Source organism: Coregonus clupeaformis, chromosome 8 (assembly GCF_020615455.1).
Source record: "Coregonus clupeaformis isolate EN_2021a chromosome 8, ASM2061545v1, whole genome shotgun sequence".
Classification (NCBI taxonomy): Eukaryota; Metazoa; Chordata; class Actinopteri; order Salmoniformes; family Salmonidae; genus Coregonus; species Coregonus clupeaformis.
The window spans coordinates 44,272,172-44,293,445 of record NC_059199.1 but is presented as its reverse complement, the minus strand read 5'-3'; the positions used below and the strand labels follow the sequence as shown (position 1 = coordinate 44,293,445).

The window sequence follows — 21,274 nt, the reverse complement described above, 5'->3', positions numbered from 1 at the left end:
CTTGAGTAAAAGTATTTGGTTTTAAATCTACTTAAGTATCAAAAGTATAATAATTTTAAATTCCTTATATTAAGCAAACCAGACGGCACCATTTTTTATTCACGGATCGCAAGGGGCACACTCCAACACTCTGATATAATTTACAAATGAAGCATGTGTGTTTAGTGAGTCCGTCAGATCAGAGGCAGTACGGCTGACCAGTGGTGTTAATATAATAATAATAATATGCCATTTAGCAGACGCTTTTATCCAAAGCGACTTACAGTCATGCGTGCATACATTTTTACGTATGGGTGGTCCCGGGGATCGAACCCACTACCCTGGCGTTACAAGCGCCATGCTCTACCAATTGAGCTACAGAGGACCACTTGATAAGTGTGTGATTTTGACAATTTTCCTGTCCTGCTAAGCATTAAAAATGTAACGAGTACTCTTGGGTGTCAGGGAAAATGTATGGAGTAAAAATTACATTATTTTCTTTAGGAATGTAGTGAAGTAAAAGTTGTCAAAAATATAAATAGTGAAGTACAGATACCCCCAAAAACGACTTAAGTAGATATTTTAAGTATTTTTACTTAAGTACTTTACACCACTGGCATTCACAATGCGTGTTTTCAGAAGACAGTCACAACTTACACATTTTTAAGTGCTACAGATAAAACTTTAAAGGGTCACCCAACTACTTGTTTTGATTAAACACCTCAGGAATGGGGTTGGACTGACCATCCATGAGATCAAGATGATAGTTTAACCATGTTTTGAAACTATACTGTTTGTTTACAATTACATTGTTTAGAAAGCAAGCTTGTGGGTGTATGACAGTTTAACAACTCATGAGGCATTTTGAAGTAATATGAATCAATGGCTCATTAATCTAAAGTCCAAACATTGATGTAGAGTATGAATCCCAGATTGTCCCTTTAATGCTTCTACACATACACCGTTTATAAGCACATTATAGTGTATAATATAGCTTGGGCAACACTTTGCTGATAATAACGATAACTGCCATTAAACTCCAAAGAAGAATGGAATGAATAACTAACTGCTCTTTATAAACCACCACAGACCTCCCTTTACCTAAGCATAGACCTGGCTGTAGATCAGGCGTCCTCGACTCCCTTTGACCTGCAGGCGGCGCTGCGTTTACAGATGGCATGCGCAAACAGAAACAGGAAGTAGCTGTGCAGAGTTCGAGAAAGATGTCCTGACTTAGTCCCGAATGTATTTTCTCTAAAAAGTGATTCACTTCAACGAATTTGTGATTAGAAATCGTATCAAACTCAAATTAAAGTGTTATTTCATAAACATAGCTAGTTATCCAATGACATTGCAATGTCTAGTAGAAAGAGATCGCGAGACTCCGAGGACAGAGGGGACCGCAAAAGGCACAAGGAATCAAAACACGATGTGGAAAAACTCAAGAAACAAGCGAAAAAACTCAACCAAGAAGTGCAAAAGCTGAAGCATTTGGAGACCTTGTAAGTAAAGGACACGTTTTTCGGTGGTATCGAACTTGTGTTAATAAAACATAACAGTGTAGTTGATCTGCCATGGGATTTAGCCTTAATGCTAGCAACGCTTCCCATCATTTCAGTTCTGATACTGTGCCTTGCCCTTGTCTGGTAGAACTTGCACAGGGGTACTGTACCTTAACCACTATCTGGACAAGGGAGACGATGCATGTGACGTGATTCATATTCAACGTCTCCTTTGCTCAGATACTGCATCAAGGGGTACCTAGCTACCTACACACAAAGTTTATCATCATATTGATTCTCACAAGCATTGTTTTCTTTTCCCCTCTATGCAGTTATGAAAAACCTCCTCCTGGACTCATAAAGGTTTAGTAGATGCACATTTTTGTCTACTTGCTTTATTACCAGTTAATTAATAACTGAGATAAAATAATATGGAATAGTTCATTTATCAGTAGAAGGACATGCATTTAGCCTGGTCCCAGATCCGTTTGTGTTCTTGCCGGCTCTGTCTGTCTGTTGTCAAGCCAAAGCATGACGATGAGTGGCAAGGAGTTGGCATAAGAGCACAAGCAGACTGGCACTCAGGCTAACATGCATTATAATGGAAACTGGAATATGTGGCATCTTGCATCTACTTGAAACACGGTGACTGTGTTTTTTAGGCGGAGGAGTACAAACCAGAGGACTGTATTCCTGCTGATCCAGGAAATGAGGATGCTAGGGACTTCCTGGCTCACGCCCCCACCAAGGGGCTGTGGATGCCTCTGGGGAAGGAGGTGAAAGTCATGCAGTGTGAGTATAAACACAGAGGGTTATTAGGAGTGTCCTGCATCCCCAATGGCACCCTGGTCAAAAGGATTGCACTATATAGGGAATAGGCTGCCATTTGGGATACATCCCTAAACTTTGGGATGCATCTCAAAAGTTTAATGTAGCTTCCTCACCTTGTCCTTCGTCTCCTGTCCTTCATCTATCCAGGGTTTCTTAAACTATGGGTCGGGACCCAAAGTGGGCCCTGGGCATGTAAGAAGAGGTGGGTCGCGAGAGTACTTCTATAGTCACACACAATTTATTCATACTTTTTTTGGGGGGGGAGTTACAGGTACATTATCCATTTTAAATGATACGTTTATAAAACCTGTACCCGTAGGCTGCCACTCAAAAGAAAAGAAAAACAGTAAGAAATACATGCAGAGTTTAATAATAAATAATAAATTCAGTATAAACAGGAAAAGAAAAGAAAACATTAGTGGGCCTCCACCCCAACCTCCCATTCCCCCAACCCCACCCAGCCAACATGTCTCCATCCAACCGCCCCACTCCCAGAAACCATGTTTCCCACCCCCCCACCCCTAGCAACTAGGGTTGCTCGTCAGTCACCCCCCGCCCCACATCCTGGCGATATATACAGTACCAGTCAAAAGTTTGGACACACCTACTCATTCCAGGGTTCTTCTTTATTTTCTACATTGTAGAATAATAGGGAAGACATCAAAACTATGAAATAACACATATGGAATCAAAAAAGTGTTAAAACAAATCAAAATATATTTTAGATTCTTCAAAGTAGCCACCCTTTGCCTTGATGACAGCTTTGCACACTCTTGGCATTCTCTCAACCAGCTTCAACAGGAATGCTTTTCCAACAGTCTTGAAGGAGTTCCCACATATGCTGAGCTCTTGTTGGCTGCTTTTCCTTCACTCTGCGGTCCGACTCATCCCAAACCATCTCAATTTGGTTGAGGTCGGGTGATTGTGGAGGCCAGGTCATCTGATGCAGCACTCCATCACTCTCCTTCTTGGTAAAATAGCCCTTACACAGCCTGGAGGTGTGTTGGGTCATTGTCCTGTTGAAAAACAAATGATAGTCCCACTAAGCGCAAACCAGATGGGATGGCATATCGCTGCAGAATACTGTGGTAGCCATGCTGGTTAAGTGTGCCTTGAATTCTAAATACATCACAGACAGTGTCACCAGCAAAACACCCCACACCATAACACCTCCTCCTCCATGCTTTACGGTGGGAACCACACATGTGGAGATCATCCGTTCACCTACTCTGCGTCTCACAAAGACACGGCAGTTGGAACCAAAAATCTCAAATTTGGACTCATCAGACCAAAGGACAGATTTCCACCTGTCTAATGTCCATTGCTCGTGTTTCTTGGCCCAAGCAAGTCTCTTCTTCTTATTGGTGTCCTTTAGTAGTGGTTTCTTTCCAGCAATTCGACCATGAAGGCCTGATTCACGCAGCCTCCTCATCGACTTAATTTTTGTTAATCATTATGAATTCTTTCAATTCAGTTTCAAATTGTTCACATAAAGTCCGATTTTGTAGTAAGGAAACATTAAAGAGTCATCTTGTTGCTCTTTTAGGAGTTTCTGAAATGTGTATCTGGCAGTAATAAGCATGGTTGTCAGATAGGCTCATATGCCGAATTTCTATTTTCTTGATTAATATTGAGCCAGCCAAATTAGGGTTAGCCTAGATCTGTCAGCTCGTCCCCTTGTTTGTCGGACTTGATGTGCTTATCGAATAATAAGAATAAGTCTTGAGCCTCCTTGGCAGTAGAAAACATATGTGTTGTATTCTGGAAGGTCAAGATAAATTTTGCCAGGTGGATGAAGCAGCATCTCAGGTTTAGCTTGCGTAGCTGGGATCTCACCTCGTTGTAGGTCTCCCTCTGTTTCAGCAGTTCAGCACTCAGGTCTGGGTAAATGCTGATCCTCTTCCCTGCATAGGTCAGACCCCCGGGTTCCGCTGCAAGGCGAATAATTCACTGCTTGACTTCAAAGTTGTGGATCCGCACAATCATACAGCGAGATCCGTACCGGAGAGGACCCGTGTGACGCGCAATGGTAATCAGCGGCATGGTACACAGCTTCTCTTGCCCGAACAGTTCATAGAACAAATTGGTCATGAAGGAAGTTGGGTTGACCGTTTCTACACCAATTTCAAGTCCTGTGACCCGCACATTGAATTTCCGGGAATGACTTTCGAGTGATTCCGTCTTCTCTTTTGGGAGTTTGATTATCCCTTCCAACCTAGCTTGCGCTGTTTCCAGGTCATGGAGTCGCACCTCTGTCTTATTGGCTGGCCTCTCCAGACTTTCCACTTTGGTTGAATAGGTATCCAGTTTAGCAGTGAGCACTGCCAATGATTCATTTACTGGTTTTAATTGTAAGTCGAGGGCAGAGGTAATCTCCTCACGAACAATCTCTCGTATAGTAATGGCCAGCTCTTTCTGTTGTCTGGTATTAAGAGACGCCATGTTCCCACAGTTGAATTGTGGACAGACATTCTAGCTGCTGAAGTGTAATAGACCTAGTTATTTCTTGAATGAATGTCCCACACCTTAATATGATCAAAGTTCAGGTGGGCTTTCGCGCTAATAGGATGTTAAGTATTGACAAGTTTTAGGAAATGCTGTATGTCCGTTAATTCAAAGGAATTAGGAAAAGAAAGACACACGTTTCAATGCATGCCACCGGAACCAGAATTTATTCTTAATTTGACTACACTGATGTGATAGAACCTTCAAAACGTAGTGCTTCTGCCACCGACTGGGATGAAATAGCCACTCCTTTGTAAGTGGGTCACTATCACAGATATAGAGAATGTACAGCGTGAAATGGCAGAGGTCCATCCATGCTTATGTGAGCATGCACAGCACTATTAAAATATAGCAGAAAGTCAAGGAAAGTTGCCTTCATCGCTGGATAGTCATGGTCCTTATCCTCTTCATGCTTCCCTCAGTCCAGAGGGTGTCACTTTAATTCAACCCCACTGAGAGAGACCGGAGAGTGGCTATGGGTGCTGCCCAAATGGCGCCCTATTCCCTAATATGTAGTGCACTACATTTTAATGAGGTCAGGGTCGAGTCAGTGTAGCGGAGATTAACTTTTGTTCTGCTTGTCCCTCAAAGAACAAAGGCTTTCATTATTTCCCACCAATAATTCCTCCATCCCTCCCTCCCTCCGTCCCACTCGTTTTCATGATATGCGAGTGGACAGAAATCATACAGGGTTAGTCTACAAAGTTCTCATTTGTTCTCCAGTGGAATTCCAAATCCTAATATGTTCCAGATAATACGGTGGCGAAATGTTGTAATGTGATTTTTAATTGCGTGGCGTTTCAGAGATTAAAAGGAGTTGAGAAACATTTTGTCAGATGTAGGCTAAGTCATAAACAGGTGTAGCCTACAAGCCATATAAAATAAATATGAATCTCTTCCAATTTCCAACACTAACTTGTTTGGGTGATTTCTGAGCGGGCAGGAGACGTGAATGTGCTTGTGGTACAAACATGACTATATTCTCCCTCCCTTGTGCAGGTTGGAGATGCAAGCGCTATGGGCACAGGACAGGGGACCGAGAGTGTCCCTTCTTCATCAAAGGAAACCAGAAACTGGAGCAGTTCAGAGTGGTGAGTCTCATCCGTCCGTCCATCCATTCATCCATCTTTCAACTGATCATCAAGCCTTTTGACTACTTAAATAAAATGTGTTACTGCTGGGCTCAAACAAACATGAGTCCCCAGGACCAGGATTAGCACTGGCAGACACCCTTTGGGACGTCTGCTCCTGGTCCCAACCATAACCCCTTGGGGACGTCTGCTCCTGGTCCCAACCATAACCCCTTGGGGACGTCTGCTCCTGGTCCCAACCATAACCCCTTGGGGACGTCTGCTACTGGTCCCAACCATAACCCCTTGGGGACGTCTGCTACTGGTCCCAACCATAACCCCTTGGGGACGTCTGCTCCTGGTCCCAACCATAACCCCCCTGGGGACGTCTGCTCCTGGTCCCAACCATAACCCCCCTGGGGACGTCTGCTCCTGGTCCCAACCATAACCCCCCTGGGGACGTCTGCTCCTGGTCCCAACCATAACCCTGTGGGGACGTCTGCGTGCTTGCCTGCCTGGGACCATGAGCATGCTTTATTGATGCAGCTGGACACAGTATGGTTGCATCCCAAATGGTACCCCCAAATGGTACCCTACTCCCTATATAGTGCACTACCTTTGACCAGGAGCCATATTGACTTTTGTAAAAAAGTAGTGCACTATATAGAGAATCGGTGCCATTTGGGACGCAGAAGGCATCTGTGCTGCAGCTGGATGCTTCTGGAGCTGGATTCCTCAGCAGATTCACAGGGCAGTTCTTCTGTAGGCCTGCATGCAACGATGCCACTGCAATGATAATCATAAGTGCAAGTGTATCATATTTTGTGATAGAACCGGATTTTAAAATGCTGATCCGGCAGAGGAGAGTTGAATGGGTGGAAATAATGTGCCCAAAAGCCTGAATGGAGTTTTACCTTGCAGTGCTTGTTGTCATTGGAGCTTTGCAATGTATGTTATCTTTGAAATGTTGTAAATATGTAGCTAAACCGTGTGTTTCTTGCAGGCACACGAAGACCCAATGTATGACCTGATCCGAGAAAACAAACGCAATGAAAAAGAAACAAGGTACTTTCTGGCTTTATTATTTAAAAAACTAAAAACTTTATTATAAAGAAAACTTATTTTTCAGAAGAATGTTTGAATAGATGTCCCCTTCTCTACTGTTTGGAGTTGGTCATCGTTAAGGTAGTCTGATGCATAGGGGTCGTTTAAAGGACATTGCTTGTGTAACTATATCGATTCAGACAAGCTATTTTGGAGCACGATCACAGGGGACTTTCCGATTCTCTTTGTTTTGCTCCCAACAATGCTGATGCTAAGCTACATCCAAGTAAACAAACTGACGACGATACTCTGCTTTTATAGACTAGGCTACATTCCAGTTATCAGGTTAAGATGACATACATTTGTAATTAGAGTGAACTAACCCTTTCATTTTCCGACTGTCTCAGTCAGAATAGTCTATTATTAATTGAGTGCATTTTAGCACAGGGAAAGAACAACAACAAAGTCACATGAAAGAAAACTCTGAGTCATCAGAGGACACACTGAAGTCAATGCCCACATGTAATTAGACTAAATCAATCACATCCTGACAGCTGACACAGCACATAATCAAACTGGTGAATAAAAGTACTTTAAAAACTACTATGAACGACATTGAATGTGAATTTTGGTGTCTACAGAGAAGTTTTAAAGTACCATCTGAACTGTGGTGCAATATGAGAGACTCATGTGAGTATGATAGGAGAGAGTGTGCGATGGACATGTTCTACAGGATCATATGAGCTATGATGATATGAGAGACGGAGTGAAATGTATTTGTGGTAGACTTGGCCAAAGGACCCACGAGTCAACCCAGCTCTGTCTCAGAGTGTTTGCCTTGAACAGTCCTTATGATTACTTCACTGTTCTCTGGGTGGATGTTGTCAACATAGAAGAGAACAACGCTCCTCTGATGAATTCTTAATGAAGTTTGAGGATTGCTCGGGAACCACCGTGTTTTAAGTTTGGGTTGTTTTCAGTCTCTTGCAACTTGCACAAGCTCTCTTGTTCCTCTCTGAGCATACCGAATCAATGGAAATGTAAAGTTTTGAGCTAATCAAAGGAAGTGGATGCCTCGGTCTCTGAACTGTTTGATCATTCGTGTTATATCCATATTTTATTGAAGAATGTTGTGTTTCTCAGGCAGTGTTTCAGCATCTTGATATCTGGTCTGGTCTGGTGTGAGCTGCAGTGCTGTGCTACTCTGCTGGCTGCCTGAAATGAGCTCGCACTCTCTCTGTCTCCCGCTCTCTCTCGTGACCCACTTTAGCACCAGCTGCAAGCACCTGTAGCCCATCCAAATCCCCATACTCAGGACTCACCAGCTGTCAGCTGACCATCACTGTTAAAGGACTTGATTCATAACCAGGGACACTTCTGAGCTAAATCTGAGATGGCCAATGATTGTAGAGGAAAACTCTCTGGGATATTCCAAGAAGAGGATGTGTGTGTGTTTGTTTGTGCCTGAAGATACTGTGTTTCAGTTCATCATACCTCTCCTTGAATGGTTCTAACCCATCTCCCTGTCTATTTCCCTCTCTCTTTCTCTCCCTCCCCCTATCTTTCTCATCCCTCTCTCTCTCTCCCCCCTCTCTCTCTCCCTCCCCCCTATCTCTCTGCCTCTCTCTCTCTCAACCCCTCCCTCTCGCCAGGATCCAGCAGCTGCAGCAACTCCTGCAGGACACCACCTCCTCTTCCTCCGACTCGGACAGCTCCTCCTCTTCCTCCGACACCGGCGGCCGCAAGAAGAGGAAGCACAAGAAAAAGGACAAGAAAAAGGACAAGAAGAAGAGGAAGAGGAAGAGGAAGAAGAAGTCCCCCAAAAGCAGTGACTGTTCTGAGTCCGATTGAGCCATAGGAACCTACCTGGATTGTTCTAGCAGGGAGAGGTGGCTACACTGCAGTGTCTATCAGTCAGTGAGCAGCTATGGTGTTTCTTACCCAATGGCTCAGGGTTGCCTCAATTGCACACTACGAAGTGCACACTAGAAGACCCTTTTTGGTTCAGCCTTCTTCTCCCCTCCATCTGAGCCTTTAAACAATGCATGACTTGTCCCATCCCTCATATGGTTGATGCCTCTATTCCATTAGATCATACAGAATAAGATTCTATGGACGTGTAGTGCTGATTGTGAATGTAGGGCCCCTCAGGCGAGGTACTCAGAAAGCCCTTACAGCATTGGTAATGACATGACTGGCTCAGGAGCGCCTGAGCCAGCCAGAAGAGTTGAAATCAGTTTGTAGCTGTTATGAAGGATGTTGGCTTGATGGATCAGATCTGAATGAAAACATGTTACAAAACAGAGCATGTTGTTAAAGATTGTGTTTAACTTCTTGTTTTGCTTTCAAATTGCAGGTATCAAATAGCTTGATTGTAGGCATGTTGTATGACGAAAAGAGTGGGAAAAATTGCAGCAACATTTTTTCCATATTTATTTTCTTCTGTAAGATGCTGCTGGATGTTTGAATACTTACTACTGTACATAAATATTTGGAATAAATTGAGGTTGGAATTCACGTTTTATTTAAATCCAGTTTGAGAAAGGGAGAGACAGTGTGTTCTCTGTGACCAAGGAGAAAGCCTCTTACTCCTCACATTATATATATACTTTCGTTTTGTCATTATTCACTTTGTCTTTCAATATTTTTCAACTGCATGTATGTTGTTTGGCTCATAGTGTCTGATAGTGACAAGGACAAGACCGACCAACACGTACATCGGCCATCCGCAGTGGGTGGCCGTTCTATCACCACAGAACATCGGCTGTAATTTCCTGTTTATATCGCCACTGTTCGTCAACACCCAGCGGGAGTGTATTCCTAATGGAAACCGTTTACCTTTAAGAATCAAATGAAACAAATGGGGTGCGACCTAACTGAATTAGTCCAATAGAAACTTGTTTTTTTTTTCTCCATTTGAGTAAACGGTTTCTGTTGCAAAACGTTTTGCAACAGAATGGGTGTAATGATGACACCCCAACGCACGGCCAACGTTTGTGTAGGTCTTTCTTGTCCTTCATTGATTCTTAGAATTACACATCTCTATCCACTATAATGACCCCTTTTGAAAGGCAAAAAAGAAGACACTTCTCCTTTGATCTTGAAAGACCTCAGAAAGCCCAGGGCTGACTAGGGAGTATTACTCACTAATGTGCCATTTTGTCAGTACAACAACAACAAAACAGACACACTAACACACACACACACCCTGCAGGCCACATCAAAAAGACTTCTCCACTTTGCCCCTCCCTATTGATAGGATGTTAATTTAGAGAAGTGTGCTATCAAATCTAGAGGAGGACCAGAAATATGCACTGCTTATTTTAATGACCCCAATAAGAGGACTGTTTAAGCAGTCCTTCGGGGAGAGATGTATTTGAATTTTGATTAGCGTCCTAGTGGTTTCTGCATGTAGTTAAGCCTGAAGGGATCTATTTGTGCGTCAGAATGGGTTAGTGTGTGTGTGTTTCCTAGTAACTGAAAGCTTCATTTGATCTCTCCTCTCCCCCATCCCTCTCTCTTATCCTCCTTTCCATGGCAACTCCCTCCATTCCTTTCTGTGGTGCTTTGGCCAAAGGCCTCCGATAAATCAACAGCATTGAAACAGTGTGTCCCATCTGCACCATGTAGCCCTCTGAGCAGAAACAGACATGAATGTCCTAGATGACTTTCACGGAGACACTGCTGCTCCGAGGGAGTCATCTGCCACTTTGGCTAAGTTAGAGCAGAGAAGACTCTATATTGAACCACTCTATCTTATGGGGCTGGAGAATGGGTTAGGGTCAGTTAGGAAGTATCAGTACAGTCTTGAGATCAGGGAAGTTAGTCTAAAGATAATTAGATATGATTTGCCTGTTTGTGTATGCCATTTTGCTCTGCCACAAACTGCCATCGCATCGGGCCCTAACATTGAATGATGGCACAATTGACACAGTTCACTTGACAGATTCCATTGGCTATAGTTATGCTCTGACTTGGCTCAAAGGTACTGTGGTCATGGACTGGGATAGTTTTTATTTTATTTCTAAGTCTAAACAATATGTTGTTTGGATTTAGATGGCTCAGACAAATTCTTGTGGGTATTAAAAAGAGAATACAAATATTTTTTACCAATTTTAACCATATCATATGATAGCTCATATCAATCAAAGACATTATGCAACACCACTTAATACTGCTCATATTGCATGGCTTCATTCATTTTGACCTAGCCGTGATCTAGTACTAGAGAGAAAGCCATGGGATTCAGTCATACAGACAGGTTTCTCAGGATGGGTGTTTGGACACCATTAACCCAGATTATATTCCAGACAGACAGTAGAGGCACATGGCCCTGTATTAATCCTGTTGCTATACTGTGGAGAGGAGAGCTGTGTGAGCCTGGCACAGTGGCAACAGTTCAGATCACTCACTCCTAGATGTCTCTATCTCTCTCTCTCCCTCTTTTTCTTTCTTTATGTCTGTCTCGCTCTCTCTCTCTCTCTCTCTCTCTCTCCCCTCTCCCTCTCTCTCTCTCTCTCTCTCTCTGTCTCTGTCTCTCTCTCTCACTCTCACTCTCTCTCTCTTGCTGGGTAGCTTAGATATTGGAACCAGTAGGTGTAGCTATATGACATGAATGTAATTAAGTCTGGTATTGACTGTACTGTACTGTACTGTACTGTAGCTTTTTTATGATTGTCTATTATTCTCGTCTATATACTGTCAGTTTCGATCTATTGTGAAATGTGACATAAGGAGAAGCTATGTCCCAAAAGTAGCAGATCATGATTTGAATGTGCAATATTACTATTCTTTTTAAGGAGGTCTTACCCAATCAAAGTTAGTTTTCCCCTTTTATTTCAAATAAAGGTATTTTATGGTAGGCGACAAGGTTATAGGCCTAACCCCCACCCCTATGCTGTCTTTGATATATTATGTATTAATTAATCGATTGCTATGAAATGTTAAATGCATTGTTCCCCGAGCCCTCCGCTTATCCCGAGGTTCAAGGATGACATTATTAATTTGGCATCATAATAATTGCCACCCATCAACGGGGAGTGTCCTCTCGTCCCATTCAATTGTCGGGGTTTGTTGTGTTTTAATTGGTCGATGTCCCTCGCATTGGTGCTCGAGCCTCGGAAGAGAGTGGAGCCAACCAACAGACCGTGAAGAAAGAGGAAGTTAAAACATCAGCACAATCTAGCGCAGAGGAGAGGAGAGGAGAGGAGAGAGACAGAAAACACAGAACTGACTGTGACACAAACTCCGAACATCAGCGCTTTGGCACAGGAGAAGTCCCCGCGCTTTGCCAGGTTCGTAAAAATTCAAAACGTTCTTTCATTTAGCCTCAACAGAAAGCATGCAGTTGAGTTTTTTTCTTTGCTTCTACTGATTTAGGCTACACGCTATAACGAACTGCTCAAGAAATTGTGAATAGTCTTGAGTTCGACTCCGAAACACCTCGCTACTGTTGCTTATATTACTGGCAGTGTTATATTGTAGGCTATATACAGTAGCCTAGTCTGCGCGCCCTGGACATTTTATCAGTCGGCTACTTTTCAGCAGGAGTGGCCGCCAGCGGTTCTGGGCACTGTTCTGTTGATTGACAAGCTCGCTCAAAACAATCCAGCCGCTCGTGAAGTTGGCTCGTTCGCGTCCAGTTTACAATTTCATCCTAAACACTGGAATTCCCATGAAAGAGGTCTTGTATGAAGTCGTTGTTTGTTGAAACACAAGTGAATAACTTCTTTACAAAAATAGCTCTGTCCAGACTTCTCTGTTCTGTAGCCTACAGGGCAAGTTACAATATATCCTAGATCAGTTTAGATGTCTTATTTATATAAATAAGAAGATTATGGAATGACTAGGCATACAATCGTATTTTTTCTCTTAGTTAATCAAAGAGGTCAAACTTCCACCCGCTTTCAGTGGTTTCATCTTTCCCTGGTTCAGCATTGGCCACTGTAAACAAACCTGAATTAACCTACAGGAGAGTCTGCTCTTTCCCGCTCCTGCCTATGTTTCCCATGCACATGGTTTTGAGCGTTTTCACCTCCTTCAGATTTAGTTGCTTTTATTCTAAGAGGGATATACGCAATGACTCCCCCAGTCAATTCAATTCATTGAAATCAATGGCATTTTGGGAGTAATTGTAGGCTAGAAGATGCATCCAGTGGCAGCAGTTTGCCTGCAGATGTTTTCTCTATCCTATATATGTTTTCTCTGTCCTATAGATGATTTCTCTGTCCTATAGATTATTTCTCTGTCCTATAGATGATTTCTCTATCCTATAGAGGATTTATCTATAGATGATTTCTCTATCCTATAGATGATTTCTCTATCCTATAGATTGGATCATTATCTTGAAAAGATTGACACACACACACACACACACACACACACCAATCCCATGTTTTTGGAGCTTCTTCGTCTGACTGTGAGTGTGTGTGACAGTAGTGTGACCCCAGCTATGATGATCTCAGAGGCCTCTTCACAGAGGGCAGTGCAGTTCGTGAGCCCCTCATCCATGCTCCGTTAACCAGAAGAGATGCTTGTGTTGTGGTGTGTGTGTGTTTGTTGTGATTGCACAGCAGCAGGAATGCCTGTTTCATCATGTCATATTATTATAAACACACAGAAGATACTGGCTCCCACTGAGGATGGCTGCCAGGGATAATGGGTGTCAGGATTGCGCTAGGCAGATGTGGCTGTATTGGAAGTATTTATGGAGTATCACTATCCCTTGTATTGATATTGGCCTTGCCTTGGACTGAGTTCCTCAAAGATGCCAACCGATTCTTCATTCCTCGGTTACATCAGTGGTATCTACATTTTCTGCCTTATGGAGATTTGGTATGGGACTTATGATTAAGCTAATTGCCTGATTTGATCAAGTTGTAGTGTTACAGTATGCATTCATCTAACAGAGTACAATACGTTGTCACAATTGATGTGGTGTCACTTGATGCCTCCATAACTCTACACAACAATGTAGTCACATACCCTATTCCTAAATCTACTATGCGTGTGTGTTTTTACTAAATCTCCTAACTCTTCTTCACACCTGGAGAACCGGTGTCCAGTCTGGAAGGCCTTGACTAGGTGCCCAGAAGTGATGTGTCAGCAGAATATCATCCCTTTTATAGACACCTGAAGAACAGTATGACAAAGGAATGTACACACAGGGGAAATATTGTTTTAATGGTCATACACACACACACACACACACAGGAAAATACTGTTTAACTGGTCATAGCCAGCGCCTGCTCGCTTCTCGACTTGCCCAAATAAACATGTCTAAACCCCTAAAGGGTCTTTAAACGAAAATGACACAAAGTTAATAGTATTTAGAAGTGAATTCTTTCCAGCCTTGGTTTTCCCCCTCAAATATATCCCAGTATAAGCCTCATTGATGAAGAGGAATTATGTTAAACCGCAGTATCTTTTGTTTTAAGCACAGTAATAATCTAGAGATCAAGGTCTGCACCAAGAGTTTCAGAGTAGGAGTGCTGATCTAGGATCAGGTCCCCCCTGTCCATAATAATCTGATTCATTATGACCTAAAATGCTAAACTGATCCCAAATCAGCACTCCCACTCAGAGATGCTTGATACATATGGCCCCAGATTAGATTGCAGACTGAAAGGAGATCGTTCCAAGGGAGCATGGCTCATTCAGATTCACCACATGTGCCTGGGTGCACATAAATTACTCTGCAGTTTGGCACCCTCTCACCTCCAACTGCAACCATGCCAATTTATGAGTAGAAAACCTCGCCTGGCAGTTCTCTCTCTCTCTCTTGCTCTCTCTCTCTCTGCGTCTGTTCTTGCTCCCAAGGGGAGGCTGAGGTATGTAAATTGTTATCCTATTGATGTATTCCTCCCTCGTTTTTTATCTGTTAATTTTAATGGTTTCCCCCACCAGAAGTCCTCTCTAAAAAGCCTGGAATTGCCGCTGCCAAACCTTTTTGACTCAAACTTCACTGTCATCACTGTCTTTTTTACCTCGCTGGGTTGGCAGTGTTTAATACCTTATAAAACATTATAAAACATTTAATCTACTAGTAAATCTCTCTACATGTCCTCATGTAGCTTAAGGTTGAATTGATTCGATGTTCCAATTAAGATTTATGTATCCATGCGTTTAATGGCTCCCTGCAGTATTATAGTGTTAATTGAAACAGCAGGTAAGTGTAAATGAAGGTGTGTTATACTGTAAGGTAACACACACACACAGAGTTTGAGATGAGGTGATGATAATCCAGTCATTTGCAGTGTAAAGCTCTGATGCTGCAACCACTGAATACACAATGAACTTCTTTATCTTGTGACAGTTGTTATTAATACTATACCACAGAAGCACCGGCTTAAGGAAATGGCAGAACTGTCAGGAAATGGGCTCACTGCTTTTATATTCTTCTGCTGTACTCTGATCAGTTCTTGAGATCATTGGTTGTACTCTTCAGTAAGTAAGTACTCTTCTGTAATCTGTACTGAGACCAGAGGACTGAGTCTGATTTGAGGGCAACAAAGCTCCCTCAATTAGGTTTGACATTGTTATCGTACAGCCAGCTCAACAGAGTTTAAACTGTACAGTACACAGATAAATAATCTATTAAGTGATAGTATTCACTTTCTCCACTAATATTCCAGCTGTACTCAGGAAGACTTTGGTCCTAATGAGTTGAGTGTTAGTCAGATGTTCCTGTCTATTTAGTTTTTAGTATCCCACCACCACAGACCATCCCTCCCCACAGATATTGGAACCAGTTCGCTAACCAATAGTTATTGACTTGGTCTACCTCTTTCCAACTGACTGTGGAAGAGCTGGTACAGTATGTAGCCTTTTAGAGTTTTGGGGTTTAGTTCCCTGTTAGTATGAACCAGTCAGATAAACAGTTAGTGTTTGGCATTTATCTAAGTATAGCTTGGATGGGTGCAATTGTGTTTTTTCTCTCTGTTACTGTGTGTGAGTGTGTCAGGATGGTGTTGGATGTGTTGATTATATTTATCTCTGTTATATACAGGTCATCTCCAATACTTACTGCAACACTTAACAAAGAGCTGCGAGTTAGTTTCAGAATGGGTGGCAAGGAAGAAGTTGGTCCTAAATATTTAAAAAACTAAAAGCATTGTCATTCACTAAACCCTAAACCTCAACTAAATCTTGTAATAAATAATGTGAAAATTGAGCAAGTTCAGGTGACTAAACTGCTTGGCGTAACCTTGGATTGTCAACTGTCATGGTCAAAACATGTTGATACAACAGTAGCTAAGATGGGGAGAAGTCTGTCCATAATAAAGCGCTGCTCTGCCTTCTTAACAGCACTAACAGGCTCTAGTTTTGTCGCACCTGGACTACTGTTCAGTCGTGTGGTCAGGTGCCACAAAGAGGGACCTCAGAAAATTACAGTTGGCTCAGAACAGGGCAGCACGGCTGGCCCTAATAGTACACGGAGAGCTAACATTAATAATATGCATGTAAATCTCTCATGGCTCAAAGTGGAGGAGAGATTGACTTCATCACTACATGTTTTTGTAAGAAGTGTTGACCTGCTGAATGCACCGAGGTGTCTGTTTTAAACTACTAGCACACAGCTTGGACACCCATGAATACCCCACAAGACATGCCACCAGAGGTCTCTTCTCAATCCCCAAGTCAAGAACAGACTATGGGAGGCACTACATAGAGTACCACATAGAGCCATGGCTACATGGAACTCTATTCCACATCAGGTAACCGATGCAAGCAGTAGAATCAGATACAAAAATAAAAAAAAAGATAAAAATGCACCTAATGGAACAGTGGGGACTGTGAAGAGACACACACACAGGTACAGAAACACATGATAAGACACGCACTCTACACATTTTAGTAGATACAGTTGAAGTCGGAAGTTTACATAGACCTTAGCCAAATACATTTAAACTCAGTTTTTCACAATTCCTGACATTTAATCCTAGTAAAAATTCCCTGTCTTAGGTCAGTTAGGATCACCACTTTATTTTAAGAATGTGAAATGTCAGAATAATAGTAGAGAGAATGATTTATTTCAGCTTTTATTTCTTTCATCACATTCCCAGTGGGTCAGAAATGTACATACACTCAATTAGTATTTGGTAGCATTGCCTTTAAATTGTTTAACTTGGGTCAAACGTTTCGGGTAGCCTTCCACAAGCTTCCCACAATAAGTTGGGTGAATTTTGGCCCATTCCTCCTGACAGAGCTGGTGTAACTGATATGATATGCCATTTAGCAGACGCTTTTATCCAAAGCGACTTACAGTCATGCGTGCATACATTATTTTTTTTGTGTATAACTGAATCAGGTTTGTAGGCCTCCTTGCTTGCACACGCTTTTTCAGTTCTGGCCACACATTTTCTATAGGATTGAGGTCAGGGCTTTGTGATGGCCACTCCAATACCTTGACTTCGTTGTCATTTTGCCACTACTTTGGAAGTATGCTTGGGGTCATTGTCCATTTGGAAGACCCATTTGCGACCAAGCTTTAACTTACTGACTGATGTCTTGAGATGTTGCTTCAGAACACCATCCCAAACGTGAAGCACGGGGGTGGCAGCATCATGCTCTGGGGGTGCTTTGCTTCAAAATGTTCCTTCCTCATGATGCCATCATGTGAAGTGCACCAGTCCCTCCTGCAGCAAAGCACCGCCAGAGCATGATGCTGCCACCCCCGTGCTTCACGTTTGGGATGGTGTTCTTCAGCTTGCAAGCATCCCCCTTTTTCCTCCAAACATAACGTTGGTCATTATAGCCAAACAGTTATATTTTTGTTTAATCAGACCAGAGGACATTTCTCCAAAAAGTATGATATTTGTCCCCATGTGCAGTTGCATAATGTAGTCTGGCTTTTTTATGGCGGTTTTGGAGCAGTGGCTTCTTCCTTGCTGAGCGGCCTTTCAGGTTATGTCGATATAGGACTCGTTTTACTGTGGATATAGATACTTTTGTACCTGTTTCCTCCAGCATCTTCACAAGTTCCTTTGCTGTTGTTCTGGGATTGATTTGCACTTTTCGCACCAAAGTACGTTCATCTCTAGGAGACAGAACGCGTCTCCTTCCTGAGCAGTATGACGGCTGCGTGGTCCCATGGTGTTTATACTTGCATACTATTGTTTGTACAGATGAACGTGGTACCTTCAGGCGTTTGGAAATTGCTCCCAAGGATGAACCAGACTTGTGGAGGTCTACAAATTTCTTCTGAGGTCTTGGCTGATTTCTTTTGATTTTCCCATGATGTCAAGCAAAGAGGCACTGAGTTTGAAGATAGGCCTTGAAATACATCCACAGGTACACCTCCAATTGACTCAAATGATGTAAATTAGCCTATCAGAAGCTTCTAAAGCCATGACATCATTTTCTGGAATTTTCCAAGCTGTTTAAAGGCACAGTCAACTTAGTGTATGTACATTTCTGACCCACTGGAATTGTGTACAGTGAATTATAAGTGAAATAATCTGTCTGTAAACAATTGTTGTAAAAATTACTTGTGTCATGCACAAAGTAGATGTCCTAACCGACTTGCCAAAATTATAGTTTGTTAACAAGAAATGTGTGGAGTGGTTGAAAAACAAGTTTTAATGACTCCAACCTTAGTGTATGTAAACCTCCGACTTCAACTGTATGTGGTAGTAGAGTAGTGGCCTGAGGGAACACACTTAATGTATTCTTTTATGAAATGTCATGTAATATTTTTAATTGTTTATAACTGCCTTAATGTTGCTGGACCCCAGGAAGAGTATGGGGATCCTTAATAAATATAATACAATTTGGTGTTTTGTTGATGATGGTGGAAAACGCTGTCTCAGGCACCGCTCCAAAATCTCAAATAATTGTTCAATTGGGTTGAGATCTGGTGACTGAGACGGCCATGGCATATGGGTTACATCATTTTCATGCTCATCAAACCATTCAGTGACCACTTGTGCCCTATGGATGGGGGCATTGTCATCCTGGAAGAGACCACTCTCATCACGGTAGAAATCATTCACCATAGGTTGAAGGTGATCACTCAAAGGCTGTTTATTTATTTGTGTTTACCTTGCCCTCTAAGAGACCTAAACAGTGCCAGGAACATATACCCCACACCATAACAGAGCCGCCAGATCCCTCATTTACTCAAGTGTTTCCTTTATTTTGGCAGTTACCTGTATATAGCGTCTGTTCTGAGAGTGACTTTCTTCAGTACACTGACAGTGATTCACAGGCCTGTCCCTTAGCCCAATGGAGAGCACTACATCAGTCTCTCTACACCAGTGGAGGCTCCTCAGAGGAGGAAGGGGAGGACCATCCTCCTCAGTGAATTTCATAAAAATTAAAAGTGTAAAACATGAGTTATCCTTTTGAGATAAAACTATACTAGATATAATCACGTCACCAAATAACTGATTAAAAGACACTATTTTGCAAAGAAGGTCTACAGTAGCCTCAACAGCACTCTGTAGGGTAGCACAATGGTGTAGCCAGAGGACAGCTAGCTTCAAATCAAATCAAATCAAATTTTATTGGTCACATGCGCCGAATACAACAGGTGCAGACATTACAGTGACATGCTTACTTACAGCCCTTAACCAACAGTGCATTTATTTTTAACAAAAAAAGTAAAAATAAAACAACAACAAAAAAAGTGTTGAGAAAAAAAAGAGCAGAAGTAAAATAAAGTGACAGTAGGGAGGCTATATATACAGGGGGGTACCGTTGCAGAGTCAATGTGCGGGGGCACCGGCTAGTTGAGGTAGTTGAGGTAATATGTACATGTGGGTAGAGTTAAAGTGACTATGCATAAATAATTAACAGAGTAGCAGCAGCGTAAAAAGGATGGGGTGGGGGGCAGTGCAAATAGTCCGGGTAGCCATGATTAGCTGTTCAGGAGTCTTATGGCTTGGGGGTAGAAGCTGTTGAGAAGTCTTTTGGACCTAGACTTGGCACTCCGGTACCGCTTGCCGTGCGGTAGCAGAGAGAACAGTCTATGACTAGGGTGGCTGGAGTCTTTGACAATTTTGAGGGCCTTCCTCTGACACCGCCTGGTATAGAGGTCCTGGATGGCAGGAAGCTTGGCCCCAGTGATGTACTGGGCCGTACGCACTACCCTCTGTAGTACCTTGCGGTCGGGAGGCCAAGCAGTTGCCATACCAGGCGGTGATGCAACCAGTCAGGATGCTCTCGATGGTGCAGCTGTAGAATTTTTTGAGGATCTGAGGACCCATGCCAAATATTTTCAGTCTCCTGAGGGGGAATAGGCTTTGTCGTGCCCTCTTCACGACTGTCTTGGTGTGTTTGGACCATGATAGTTCGTTGGTGATGTGGACACCAAGGAACTTGAAGCTCTCAACCTGTTCCACTACAGCCCCGTCGAAGTTGGACGAAGCTTCCGTCCTCCTCTGGGTACATTGACTTCAATACAAAATCTAGGAGGCTCATGGTTCTCACCCCCTTCCATAGAATTACACAGTAATTATGACAACTTCCGGAGGACGTCCTCCAGCCTATCAGAGCTCTTGCAGCATGAACTGACATGTTGTCCACCCAATCAAAGGATCAGATAATTAATCTAGTACTGAAAGCATAAGCTACAGCTAGCTAGCACTGCCGTGTATACAATGTGGTGAGTAGCTGACTCAAAGAGAAAGACAATAGTTGAACAGTTTTGAACAAATTCATTTCTTCCAAAATGAAAGAGAAGCAAGAGAGAAAATAGAGAGATTTCATCATTTTTTTTTCACTTTCAGTTTCACTTACTTAGCTAGCAAATGCAGCTAGCTAGTTTAGCCTACTGAAACACCCTGCTCAAACAGAGGGATGTTATGTTAGCTAGCTGGCTATAACTTTCCAACACAACACTGGAACTCTTCCAAGTCAAGGTAAGCTTTTGGTATTACTAATTTATTGCTACCGGGGCCCGCCGGTGTAACTGCTTACTGACTACACTAACTTTACTGCATGATTGTAGCGGGTTTACTAACGCGTTAGTCCTATTAGCTATGCTGACTATGACGTTACTTTAATATGGTGACAACGATGTAGGATGTGTGTAGCGGTTTGAGTTGGAAAGGTTTTTCTGCCTGGTCACATACAGCTGATGTGTTGTGCATTGAAGTTCACAAGCAAAGGGAAGAGCAGGAATACAACGTGGCTGCTATGAAAGTGAACTGTGTTTACGCGTGATCACGGGTGTATTCATTCCACCGATTCTGTTGAAAAACGTTTCTTAAATGGCAGCAAACGGAACAAAACGGGGATTAACATACCTGAATTTGTCCAATAGAAACTCTTGTTTGCAACTATTGGACTAATGATTACACCCTATATCAGCTAGATGCAGGCAAGAGTGTGCAAGGTGGT

At 42.6% G+C, this 21,274-nt stretch overlaps 2 protein-coding genes across 5 annotated transcripts in view; both read left to right on the top strand.

Moving 5' to 3' along the window:
• Positions 1–1,151: 1,151 nt before the first annotated feature.
• rp9 (RP9 pre-mRNA splicing factor) lies at positions 1,152–9,448 on the top strand. Its single transcript, XM_041883501.2, has 6 exons — positions 1,152–1,481; positions 1,814–1,844; positions 2,144–2,273; positions 5,817–5,908; positions 6,891–6,952; positions 8,584–9,448. Exons 1-6 carry the CDS (start codon positions 1,336–1,338, stop codon positions 8,780–8,782), a joined length of 660 nt encoding a protein of 219 aa, XP_041739435.1. The 5' UTR covers positions 1,152–1,335; the 3' UTR covers positions 8,783–9,448.
• Positions 9,449–12,032: 2,584 nt separating this feature from the next.
• The window catches only part of elmo1 (engulfment and cell motility 1 (ced-12 homolog, C. elegans)), a 191,106-nt gene continuing 181,864 nt past the window's right edge, over positions 12,033–21,274 (top strand). For all 4 annotated transcript variants that reach the window (XM_041883500.2, XM_041883495.2, XM_041883496.2 and 1 more), the window contains exon 1: positions 12,033–12,225. The gene's annotated coding sequence lies outside the window, so the exon portion shown is untranslated. The remainder of the gene's footprint in view (positions 12,226–21,274) is intronic.

What these genes read in the sequence shown, in the direction of transcription:
- rp9 (XM_041883501.2), top strand. Translation starts at nt 1,336, where the DNA reads ATGTCTAGTAGAAAGAGATCGCGAGACTCCGAGGACAGAGGGGACCGC. An exon ending in CTGAAGCATTTGGAGACCTT is followed by an intron (nt 1,482 to 1,813) that starts GTAAGTAAAGGA and finishes CCCTCTATGCAG; the next exon opens with TTATGAAAAACCTCCTCCTG. An exon ending in GGAGGTGAAAGTCATGCAGT is followed by an intron (nt 2,274 to 5,816) that starts GTGAGTATAAAC and finishes TCCCTTGTGCAG; the next exon opens with GTTGGAGATGCAAGCGCTAT.